Source organism: Coturnix japonica, chromosome Z (genome assembly GCF_001577835.2).
Source record: "Coturnix japonica isolate 7356 chromosome Z, Coturnix japonica 2.1, whole genome shotgun sequence".
Classification (NCBI taxonomy): domain Eukaryota; kingdom Metazoa; phylum Chordata; class Aves; order Galliformes; family Phasianidae; genus Coturnix; species Coturnix japonica.
The window spans coordinates 39,921,724-39,934,780 of NC_029547.1; the positions used below are offsets into that span (position 1 = coordinate 39,921,724).

The 13,057-nt window shown below is 38.5% G+C and overlaps 2 protein-coding genes across 2 annotated transcripts; one reads left to right on the forward strand and one right to left on the reverse strand.

Annotated features, from left to right (window-relative positions):
* Positions 1-256: 256 nt before the first annotated feature.
* LYRM7 (LYR motif containing 7) lies at positions 257-8,243 on the reverse strand. Its single transcript, XM_015849405.2, has 5 exons — positions 8,149-8,243; positions 6,093-6,165; positions 5,018-5,088; positions 3,234-3,315; positions 257-862 (listed from the first exon to the last, which is right to left on the reverse strand). The coding sequence occupies exons 1-5, from the start codon at positions 8,164-8,166 to the stop codon at positions 786-788; spliced, it is 321 nt and encodes a 106-aa protein (XP_015704891.1). The 5' UTR covers positions 8,167-8,243; the 3' UTR covers positions 257-785.
* A 1,097-nt stretch (positions 8,244-9,340) lies between these two features.
* HINT1 (histidine triad nucleotide binding protein 1) lies at positions 9,341-12,232 on the forward strand. The gene is made up of 3 exons (XM_015849406.1): positions 9,341-9,544; positions 11,090-11,194; positions 11,920-12,232. Exons 1-3 carry the CDS (start codon positions 9,434-9,436, stop codon positions 12,082-12,084), a joined length of 381 nt encoding a protein of 126 aa, XP_015704892.1. The 5' UTR covers positions 9,341-9,433; the 3' UTR covers positions 12,085-12,232.
* The last annotated feature ends 825 nt before the right edge of the window (positions 12,233-13,057 follow it).

Here is a 13,057-nt window from a genome sequence, read left to right on the forward strand (position 1 = left end):
GTAAAACTCACCATAAACTCAACCTCAGGAAATGAGAACCACTGCAACTAAGAAACAAGTCTCTTTTCTTTGGAAAATGCCTTCACATAGTCACAAGCTTAAAAATAATAAACATAACAAAATACATAAACCCTGTGATCTAAAACAATTTACAATATCCTCCAGCTTTCTTGTTTCATTGCCATTCATGAACTCAAACCCTGTCAATCTTGCTCCACTCAAAGGTGTGAGAAGGCAAACACTGCACACACTTGGCTTTCTGTAACACCTGAATAATTTATTCAGACAAGCCTAAAGAACTTTCTCAAACATTACAATAGTTTAGTGTAGAGTTAATGATAACTTAATAATTCAAGCCTTTTGATGTGAAACATAAATTTAATGGTAAGTTTTACAGCATGGTTTTCAGTTATTTCAAAATAGTATATAACATTATCAGGATTAAAAGCTGCAATTCACTTGCATTTAGTTCCTCAGAATTCTAGACTGCTAGGAAACAATCTGTATCTGATACTTCTCTCTGAAGTAACATAAACTCAGCAGTACATAAATGTACACACTTTCTTTTTCAAGGAAATTGCGTCCCTTGAATTTCTGTGGAAACAGCACCATCTTCCTCAAAAGAAGCCCACAGAGATATCATAACAAACAAAACTGCTTTCAGTTCACATTTTCTTGGCATTAAAATTTAAATTTGGAAAACAATTAAGACAGGTACCTACTACTGTTTTTCAGAGTTCTCATTACCAGGTTTTATCATAATGGGGGAGAAGAGCATAGTCTTCTCAGGATTCATGCTTTTTTATTGGTTTATCAAAGTAAGGAATATTGTCTTGTAGCAGATCCTTCCTGGGTATGAGTACTGTAAAAGAAAAAAAAAATTATTAAGAATTTCATCCTATGTCAAATGCCACTAAAATGATAAAATTGTTTTACATTTAAAAACAAAAACTCAGGTCAGTCAAACAAAAATCTAAACTTATGGTAAGCAAATAAGCAGCATCATGTTAACAATGCAATACATTATATTGATTTTATTATTATACCTTCTGTTGGAAGAACATTTTTGACCTTTTTGCTTTTAAGAACACTGAAAATATTTTAATGGTATTAGTAATTCATTAAAAAATGGCAAAGAATTGCAATAACTTTTAGCACAAGAGAGAACAATAATTTTAATGCTCCTGAGTCAGATTATGTTTACTTCAACAGTTCCCAAAATTTAGTATTAAATTTGGTATTCCACTCCAACCTCCTGAAATCTCATCTGTATAACATTCATCTTTTTACATGCTTTAGATGCCAACCGAAACAGAAAGCATCAATTGAAAATTATTACCACTATGTCCTCATAGAACAGCATTATATTGGGTCTGCCTAATTATGTGTCACTTTAACCTGTTCCTTACTAAACTCTTGCATCTAGCTCTTCAGAAATCAACCTGTCCCTTCCTCACTAGCGGAAAGGGCAGTGTCATGTCAGATTTGCTCAGGCAGAACAAACTAAAGCACAAACAGTTGGACCAAGTCAGACAGCTGCTAAAATTATATCAAACCTACAAAAATGCATGTGTATGCATTGTAAGTGTATACATGCAAGTGTAAAAACAAACATTTGGTCCAGAGTACACTGATATTCCACAGACTACAAGAAAGAAAACTGATTTCCCTGAGGTTATGTTACTTCTGCCCCTGTCTACTCAAGAGGCAGGACTGCAGACAAGTAATAGCAGATGTAGCTAAATCATACACTGTCAGATAAAATAGATAAAATGTACTAAAAAGATTCTAACAGCAACTCATTTCAAGACAAATCTGCAGCAATAAGCCTCTGTAACATTTTGCTTAGCTTTTCCTTTTTCTCTCCTCTTTCATGCAGAACAATGAATTGCTTTAATTACTATGATTATCTAAATGATTTTAAGGAATGCAAGGTAAGTTTGTAAAAATAAATACATGTATGCACACAGCAGCCAAAACCTCCTGTTTTGCCCATAGTCTGATGACTCCACCTAGCTCTGATGCCCTCATATAAAGAGACACATAGTAGAACTGGAAAGATCATGGAAAAAAATCAACAGAATGTTCACAGACATTCAGCTGCTGTTTCAGAGAGAAGCTTTACCATAGGTGAAGAAAGCAAAATAGAGGCAACAAAAGTCTTAAAAACTCAAGAGCAGCTTGGCAAAAATGGATAGTGATTGATAATTAAGAACACAGCAAATTATTCTTTTATAAATCATACTAAATTCTTTGTCAAGTACCTGAATGCAAGAAATTTGAGTGGATGATGGGAGGAAACACAAAGAAATTGAGGATAACTAAAATAGAAACTACCCCTGCCTCAGGAAGTGTTGCCAAGTGTAAACAGATGGAAGATAGCAAAGCACATTTCCTCTGTTCCTACTCTTCTACTACCATCTCCTAGAATCTCTATACAATAGAGCCAATACAGTCTAGACAAATCTCTAGCCTCAATCATTATGGCTATTCTGATGTTAAATGCTTTACCAAACCCAAACCTGAAAGTATATATTAAGATTTACAGACTCCACTAACCAGAAGTGAAAGAAAACAATGTATGCAGCTGAAGATTTCTTCTATATACTACTACTAGGTTGCAAGATGAATTTATATTTCTCTACCTACAAGAAAATTTCCAAACCAGGAGCTAAGATTTCAGAATCTGACAGGCTCTGCATCAAAGTTGTCATCCTGTGGCAAATATTCCAAGGCACCACCTTGAACTTCAACAGTCAAAACAAGGTTTTGGATGGAAAACAGCACTTCAAAGAAAAAGCAGTTGGACAGGCAGCATACACACTGCATTTGTTAATTCTTCTCAGACAACTTCTACCTATACGGTATAGCAAGAGCCTGCAGATACTGTGGCTAATTCATTAATACACAGACTGGTTAGCCAGTACATGCAAGCTAATGGTTAGGGTACCAAGTATAACTTCTTTTTTACACTGAGGGCATTGAAGCTAGTTTGAGCTTCTCTTCTAATAGCTCCCACTATACAAAAGGAAGAAAGAAAAAAAAAAAAAAAGGAAAAAAGAATATAAAATGTGTATGTTTGAAACTGCTATACGAGTAAATTAGAGGTATAGGCAGAAAAACGAACAACAGGCAGAGCTGTGCCCTCTCTATTCTGCTTAGTTTTCAAGTTTTCTATTCATTTACTGAAACGCAACATTTAAAAATGTCCTTAAGCATGCAGCTCTACTCACATATTTTGTCGGAATCTGTGTGAACTGCCTGAATAACAGAAGTTCTGAGAATCACTTCAACATCTGAAGCTATTTTCAGAAGCTAATAAAGAGAAACAAACAAACAGTAGTTGAAATAGCACTTTAAAAAAAAAATAAAAAATGCAAAAAAAAATGCAAATAAAAAAATAAATAAAAATAAAAAAAAAAATAAAAAATGCAAAAAAAAATGCAAATAAAAAAATAAAAAAAATAAAAAATGCAAAAAAAAAATGCAATAAAAAATGCAAAAAAAAAAAAAATCCCCTTTTTTTTTTTTCCCACATTTGAGAGGTATTGAATGATGAAAGGCAGTCAGGTCTATTATTCAGTAAGCTATTTACTATCTCTACATAGCTTTAATTTTGGAGGTCATGGTTGATAAAACAGCTACAGAATATCAAGCCTTTTGCTGAAAAGAATATAGCAGCATAAAATCTATGCATCTGATTAAAACAGCAAAGGAACATGGTAGAAAGCAATTACCAAAACAAGTAACTATATATACCACAGCAAACTTACTGAGGGTACACTCAATCCCACCATCTATGTCACTGATAAAGATGTTGAAAAGCACTAGTTCCAAGACAGATCTTTGGGGGACGCCACTTGTGACTGGCCTTCACCTCATCATACAGCCACTGACAACGACCCTCTGGCTACAGCCATCCAACCAATTATTATCGACCTAACAGTGAAGCCATGGTGAAGCCATGCTGGCTGTCTCAGATCACATTCAGAAGGATCTGCTCCATGATCTTCCCAGGCACAGACGTGAAGCTCACGGGTCTTCAGCTTCCTTTCTCCCTTCCCTGAATATGGGAGAGACGGTTCCCCTTTTCCATTCACTGGGAACTTCATGTGACAGCTTCACGGGCCATTTCAGTGGTAGCATACATCAGTGAATGAAAGGGCAAGCTATTGAATTTAACATTCCTGCTTTTGAAATAAAGTGGAAAAAAATAGGGGCCAAAAATGACAAGAATACTGAGGTTTATCAAAGGAGGTAGAGGAACAGATAATATCTAAAGATTAGCATAGCATAATTAGCAAAAGGCCCACAATTCCCTTCCTCATTAAGAGGATAAACAGAGTAACCCTTGCATATTTTGCTAAGTAATTACCAGAAGCCTCATACTTGTTTGCATGATATCTTTCTCGAAAATAAGTTAATTTGCACAAATGAGACACCCTGCCTGCACCAGGAAGCAGTGCATATCAGCAGGAGAGGATTTTTGCAATGTAAGAGTTGGAGCTGAGGATTTGGGCACAAAAAATTTCTCTGTACCCTTCCTCTTTCAAATGGGAAATATCCAGAACACCCATTAGCAGCTAGACTGCATACACAATGCCAATTAATAATAATCTGAAGATTATTTAAAACTTTCATAACTTTGTTATCCAATAAACTAAACAGATAAGTTCAAATGAAAAAAAGCTCAAATATAAATTATGGGCAGAACAGGAACACAAAATTCCTTAAAAAAATAGCAGAACAGCTTTTTCTGCCAAGAATATACGCTTCAAAATTATCACAATGAACTACTAGAAGAAGCCTCCTTAAGTATTTTTCTTATGTGCAAAATTCTATGACAGGCTATTAACATCAATATATTTATAAACACAGATCCATGAGAAAGTCTTTCCAGAACCACTTCTTATAATGATTCAGTAAGTATCTGTGGGGATTTTTTAAGTAAAAGGCATTCTTTATACTCAAAGAAAAAAAACGAATAAAACTTAAATATAATGAAAACAAGAAATACCTCATTTATTTTCTCTTCAGATGTCTCACTTTGGTTTTTTCTGAATTCTTCATTTATCTTTTGTCTTGCAGCTAAATAAAGTAAGCAAAGTAAATAAAATGTGAACAAAACATTAGTATCTTGTCATTGTGATTGCAACAAAGCTCATGACGATAAGGCTGTAATATCTACTTCAGGTCTGCTTCTTAACTTGGCTTATGTCTATGCTCCTTTGTCTATGTATCTACCTTATACATACATACATACATACATACATACATACACATATATATATATATATATATATATCAACCCCTTCTTGGCACGCTCATTCTAAAAAATACAAGATTTCGAGAGTATTCCGGTGATGTCAAAGTTTGAGTTTACTGGTACAAAACAAGATACAGTGCCAGATCTGTCCACCTAGCCTTCTCAGCTTTACAAATATCTAACATACAGAAAGCACTGCAAAAATTTCAGGACAAGGGAGAACGGACTTAAACTAGAAGAGGGGAGGCTTAGGTTAGATGTTAAGAAAAAATACTTGAGAGAGTAGTGAGGCACTGTCCAGAGAAGCCATGGATGCTTCCTCCCTGGAGGTGTTCAGAGTCAGGCTTGATGGGTTGCAGGGCAGCCCAATCTAGCAGCTGGCAACCCTACCCACAGCAGTGGGGAACCAGATGATCTTCAAGGTCCCTTCTCATCCATGCCATTCTACGATTGATTCTACATATTCAGTTAGCTATTTCCCATGAAAAAAATTGGATGAGACAGCATGATCGCTATTGAAATTACTGTGAGCCCATCTCCTTACCTTGCATTTTGACTCTTGCATCACATACCTTATCATTTTTATGGAAGCATTAGAACAGTTAAATACAAACTAGAGCTGCAGAACTGACACCACCTTCTCTGGAAAAGGTAGAATTTTTAGATCTCTTCACCACTTCCACATTCTTAACAAAAAGACAGCATTGGTACAACTCCCTCCCCATAACATTAAGAAGTAGCTCTAATGAACACAGCAATGACACCACTAAGAATTAATCTTATTTTGGCATGTAACATGCACCCATCACACAAAAGCCTATCTTACCTTCAAGGGCTCTTGCATCATTCTTAAAAACTTGTTGCCGAGTTCTGTGTAACAATTTAAAAAGCCTCAAAGCCTGTAAATACAAGATGAATAGAACCAGTGTGCTTGCAAGGAAGATTCTTAGTTAAAACAACTATGCTCTTATTAAAAGCGTTTTAGATGATCTTTCACAGCACTTCTGTTTAGTACAACACTTGGTATGAAATCAGTATCAGAGGTACTATACCTCAGTTCCTGATCAGTTAGCTTGTAGCCACAGCAGATTTAAGAAAAAATCCTAAACAGTTCTAGATACTTCAGATCAACCTGAAATACTGGAGAGGACCAGCAGTACACTTCTAAATAATCATCTGACATAATGAGGATATAATCTGAAAAATACTTTCATGCAAGCAAATCTATTATGCCAATATAAGTCAGAAACAACAGAACCTGAGTAACTGTGCAAATATGTCACCTAAAGGGACTACTATGATCATATTTGTGTATATTCTGCAATTCAAAACAAACAAACAAATAAAATAAAGCAAAGAAATCTAAATGGTTAAATTACTCTTACAAGCCACTGTATGGAAGCTGAAAATTGAATTCCAAATGGATTTTGAAATTGTACAGTAACTAGTTAGAACACATACTTTTAATGTCCCTCTGTAATACCTAGCTAATATCTTCTACAGGTGATTTGGCAAATCCAAAACAAAGTCTTTCCCCTAAATACAAATGCCAGACCAGCTAGAAAACCAGGAATTACGAAGTAACAATGACAGATCTGTCTATGGATATACAGTAAAAATACTGAGAATCACAGCTTACAGTCATAAAGTTTTGACTGCTTATTCACATATAATATCACGAATCAATGCAATCTCCAGGAAATCCTGACTTCAGATCCAGAAGGATTATTAAGGGGATATCATCTGGAGTTATTTCTAGTACTTTCTAGTATGTTTAGGCTCTTCAGAAAGGTGCAGCCCTCAGTACTTCACGATGACCTTGAACTGTGCTCTCACAATTACTATTCAACAAATTTCTCAGAAGGAAAAAGAGGAGAGACACACTTATAAATGAGAAATACTTATCTTCTTCACTAGTGCTATTAAGGGACAACTTACAAACACCAACAAATTGCATTCTCATTTCACTGCAGTGAATAGACACTAACTCACTATCAAGTATCCTGCTGTTGAGGATATATTGCTGCAGTATAGATCTTTGTGCCACAAGGTAGACCAATACACTACCCACAACTTAAAAGTCAGTGGTATGCTTATGCTAAAACCTTTTCTTTTACAAGGCTTGGTACAGGAGTTGACAGTGAGTTAAACCACGTGTGCAGCCATATGGAAGAGGTGGACTCTGCTAACTCCCACTCACTTTCCACGTCCTCAATAATTCACAGCCAGCATAGACCTGTGCTGCTCATGAACCATTCCCCAGGTGCTTGAAACTGTGGGAAACAGACCGACAAATGACATTAGCAGCCGGCAAGCAATTTCTTGTCCTATAAATCTATTTCAGTAGATCTGCCTACACCATTTCAATAGCATTGTTTAAAATATATGGTATATATGTATACCATCCTCACAAACTGCACTATCAACATTACTAACAGCTTTGAATCAGAGACTCACTGATCGACATTTCTCATGTAACTTCCAATGAAATACCAGCAAAAACATGGTAAGTACATTGCGTGCCGTTACTCTTTACACTTCCATAACCGACCAACGGAGCCACAGCAGCTGGCACGGCGCACAGCACGGCGCACAGCCCCCACAGCATCTCCCCTCTCCTCGACGTCTCCCCCCTCCCGGAGGCTCAGGCGGGTACGGGCCGATCGGGGAAGGGACGGCGACGACCCCGACTGCACGACCCCGCGCGGGCCGCCTTCGTCCTTTCCCCGTTGGGCCCAGGCTCCAGTTGACTCGAGGCAGCCCCCGAGGACCAGAGAAACCCGACATGTTGGGCCTGAATCCGGCCAGGCCTTCACCCAGCGCCACCAGCCAGCCTAGATCGTAGAAGCCCCCTCCCCACCACGCATGCGCACTGCTCTCACCCTCCCGCGGCTCGCCATGGCGACCGATATGCGGGAGGCGGAAGGACATGCTCGGAGTTTCCGGTTCCGCCCCCCGCACGGCGCAAATGGGTGCACCCTCTAAAGCCGCCCGGCCGAGTTCAACGAGCCACCTCTCTGGTGCCGGGCAGCGTTCGTTCTGCTTCAGCTCAGAGATCGAGCAGAGGCCGCGCCCCCTGGGCCTATTTTAGCCAAAGGGAGCATGAGGATTTAAAATGCAATCAGCTTTTTACTGTTGTTTATTTATTTATTTATTTTAACCGCAAAGCCTTCCAATACCTGAAGGGAACTTACTCCCAGGAGGGGAGTAAACTCTTGGAAAGGGCTGACAATAGAAGGACACGGGGAAATGGTTTTAAGTTAAAAGAGGGAAGATTTAGGTTGGATGTTAGGGGGAAGTTCTTCACTAGGAGAGTGGTTAGGTCCTGGAACAGGCTGCCCAGGGAGGTTGTGGATGCCCCGTCCTTGGAGGTGTTCAAGGCCAGGTTGGACGGGGCCATGGGCAACCTGATCTATGGGGTCTCTATGGGGATCTATGGGGTCTCCTGGGCAACCTGATCTAGTAAAGGTGTATGTTTGGTGGCCCTGCCAGGCAGGGGGGTTGGAACTACATGATCCTTGAGATCCCTTCCAACCCGGGTCATTCTGTGATTCTGTGAAAAGGTTTTATTGTTTTCAAAACAATATGTGATATACCTGGTGAGACAAAAACGTTGAAGTCAAATGCTTGGAAAAAAAAAAAAAAAAAAAAAAAGAAATTCTGCCCAATCACAAAAATATAGTCAGACACTATATATGCAATATATATATAAGCATATATATGCAATATATATATAAGCATATATATGGAATATATAAGCAATATATGTGGAACCTGGGGAAAATATTCTTGTGCATTCTGAGGTGAAAGATAAAAGCATTCTATTGTCACACTAGTACTTCTCGTGAGGCAAAAGCATGAGGCAGAAGATAAAAGTATTCTATAGTGCCTCCAGGGATAGAGGAAGAACACAACTCGTCACTCACTACAGCCAAAATGGGAAGTTTTAGAACTGCCGCTTATGGATTCATTTGGCTAAACTGATGTATTGGTCCTTAAACTAAAGCTAAATACACCGAGCCAAAAAGGCAGGCGACTCAGCCAATAGGGCGAATAAAGGAAGGGAGGCGGTGCTCAGCCGGGTTAATGAGCTCGGCGAGGGGCGGAGCTGAGGTGGAAGGAAAGCAGGGCGGCGTGGTGTCTGCGGGTGCCTGATGGTGAGTCGCCATGTCTGACGAGATCAGTAAGGCGCAGGCTGCGCGCCCCGGCGGGGACACCATCTTCGGGAAGATCATTCGCAAGGAGATTCCTGCCAACATCATCTACGAGGACGAGCAGGTGAGGGCAGGGCACCCTCTGCTTCTAACCACCCCGGGCTTTGGGGCGGGAGGGACGAAGCCTCCAGACGTCATGGCTCGTGTGGGGCTCTGCCTCTTAGGCCCTGCTATTAAAGTAGGGAATTAAGGAGCGTTTTAGCTGCTGGTTCTGTTGGTAGAAGTCTGGAAGCAGCCATTCTATGATGGGGGGGATCTGCTGCCGCTGGTGCATTGCGGTGTGGAGGAACTCAGCTGGTTTGGATGTGAATAGGCAATACATCTCCGTGCCTTATCTGTGTACTTCACAATGATGGGTATCCTGATACTCTGAAACAATGTTTTAACACATCGTAGTCATGTTGCAGCTTCTGTTTACTTTCAAGGGAAGTTTCCCTGGTTTCAGAGTATCAGGATAATGTGCTTTCGTGTCAGAGTGTGTGTGTATTTCCCCCTCCCCCCAAGCTGTTCTGGCAACAGCCTTAGGATTGCTTAACTGAGAATAATGCTGTTGGCTGCCTTATTAGTCTTGAGAGTAGATAGACAGCTCTGACAGCCAGTAATATTGAGTATTCTTTGGAAGAGCAATTAGCTGCACTGTCTTGGTTGATTTTACCCAAAACTGTGCTTTTAGAGCTTAGTTTTTTTATAGAGAGTAATCTTTAATTCATTTTATTAACCCTACTTAAGATCTGTTTAGAGATTTAAAGTGAGGCAAAACTGATATAGGGAAGACTTTGCGTTGTGAAAAGACGTGGAAAAAAACTACTTCTGGAGGTAAATGCTGAGGCATATTTGATCTCTCTAAGGAGGTACTGCATGCAGTTTCAGAACAGATATTAATACTTGTGTAAAATAAGGTAGGAGTAAACTACTTACCATGCATAGCTGTTCATATTTCAAAGGTGATCCCTTTTCCCTTTTCTCAGTCTGAAAACATCTGAAATACACTATTTGGAAATAGTCTTTCTCTGAAATACTTGGTGTTACGGAGAACAGGAAATATAGTATGGCTTCAACTGCATAGCTGCTGCATTGCTGTCATGGTATTGTAGGATTTGGAAGGAACTTCTGGGGACTGTCCAGTTTGATTTCTTCACTAAAGCAGGTTCCCTATTTCTGACCAAGGGAATACTTAGACATTTTTGTGTTATGGCTGGCAACTGTTTGCTCTTTTCTTATTGAACAGAGCAAAATAAGAGGAAAAATGAGAGTAATTGTACTTTCTATAGATACATATATCATCAGCTCTCTTAGCTGTTATAGTTGGAGAGGAAAAATTGTGAAGTCAGTTGTTTGTTAACTTGCTGGGAAGGCTACAGCTCTTAAAAAACATTAAAAAAATAAAAGAAAAATCATTATTTGTTCACACCAGTAGGTTTTGTTAAGTATGTGCTTTGTGTGTAGAAATAATAAATCCTAGGCATATATCAATGAAGAAAAAAACACCTCTGGTTATGTTTAGAGTATCTGATAATCTGCCTAAGTGTCATGGAGCTTTACTGATTTCCTTAAATTCTTATCTTTCTCTGAAGTAAGTTTACTTTTTACCCATTTGTTCTTCCTCCAGTGCCTTGCGTTCCATGATATCTCACCTCAAGCTCCAACGCATTTTCTAGTGATTCCTAAGAAGCCAATTGTCAGGTTATCTGAAGCAGAAGATTCTGATGAATCTGTAAGTATTATAGAAGTATTCTGTACACTAAACTACTTATAAATACTTATACTTTTATCTCCTTTTATTTCTAGACATTATGAAGAAATAAAGTAGTTTTTTGATACTGTAATTATTTGGTTCTAGTTTAGAATGGGAATTGAACTCAGCTTTCACAGTAAAGATAGTGGTATAAAGCTAAACAAATCTCTGGGTATGTATTTGCAGTGCAGAATGCATTGTTGTTCTGGAGTACTGTCTGATGCATGTCTAAACTCTAGTTTATGGTAAGTAGTACTTCATATAGAGAATATACAGAGTAGCACTTCTAATGTGGAGAACAGAGGTTGGGTCTTTTGATAGATTCGAGCTGAAGAAGGGGAGATTCAGCTGTGAATTCCTGAACTGTTCCATTTTTAGCTAAAACCATTTAAGGCCTGCAAGTTTCTTTTTAATAATTAATATTGCCTGTTGAAGTTACCAGGCCTTTAACTGCAATAGAAGTATAGCTTCTCTGAAACTTTGTAGTTTGTTACTGTCTAGCTTGAAAAAATTCCATAGCTTGCTCCTTCTCCTTATATTATGCACAGTCAGCCTTTGTAGCTTTGCTTGGAAAATACCAGCTGCGGACAGAAAGCAATTTGAAGAGCTGTGGCTGAATTTCTTAGAATTAACTAACTGACCTCTGAGTAGTTCTTTGCTCTCATTCTTCCCTTCTTGCCCTCTCCCCTCTTTTTCTCCTCCAGCTTCTTGGGCATTTAATGATTGTTGGCAAGAAGTGTGCTGCTAACCTGGGCCTGACCAATGGATTCCGGATGGTTTTGAATGAAGGGCCTGAGGGTGGGCAGTCTGTCTATCATGTACATCTCCATATTCTGGGAGGTCGTCAGTTGGGCTGGCCTCCTGGCTAAGATTTTTACACCACAAGACATGCTGCATGCGTACAAATCACTAGCAAATAGATCTGTTTCCAGTCAAATTAGCCACTGTTAATGTAAATTGTTCTTGGATATGTGTCTTTGAACAGTACTTGCACAATAAAGATACAGCATGTGGGAATTATCTGTCTCGTGTGTCTTACTGATGGAATTGGTTCTGTAAGCTAAAATATTGTGTCTGGGATGTTTTGGCTCTACTACTAACAATGTTCTATGGATGTGATTTGTCATTTGAAACCTGAGGATGCAACTTGTATAGCAGTCTTTCATGCCTTTTTGGAAAAAAAAAAAACAAAAACAACAAAACTTAAGCTTTTTGAAAGCTGCTGATACAACTTACAAAGCTGTTGTTGTTTTTTGTTTGTTTGTTTTAATGTGAAATTACCAAGACACCATGCAGGGCATGTTTCAAGCGAAGTACATTGTCTTAGAAACCTACAACTCTAGTTCAAGCACTCCATCAGTATCTGCTCAATAAAGCATCCTTTCCTGTGAGAAAAGATTAACCAGTAGTCTAAAGGTATTATGAAACTATACCATAGCTGACATTGTATTTATAGCTACATTGTGATTTTGGTAGAATTGAGAACTTGAAAATGTTAAACTATTCATGTAGGGCCTCTTAAGATGCTCAGGTTGTTTTGTATAAGTGTGCATTTTAGAGATTTATTTGGGCACGGTTTGTATGGCACTCTTTGTCAGTGTTGCCTTGAACAGTACTGTTATCAAATCTGCAAGGCAGTTATTCTGGAATTAGGCTCATTGAAGTATCTGCCAGTGTAAATATAAAACAACTGTCCTTGATGTTAAAATTGATAAGGCCTAGCTAACCAGTTTTTAGTGCTTTTTACTGTGGGAATTCTTTAAGCAGATGCCATAAGAAAATTGTATTTGTGATCACTGCTTCTTTAGAGTACAGATTTAACACATTAGAGACATTAGAGAA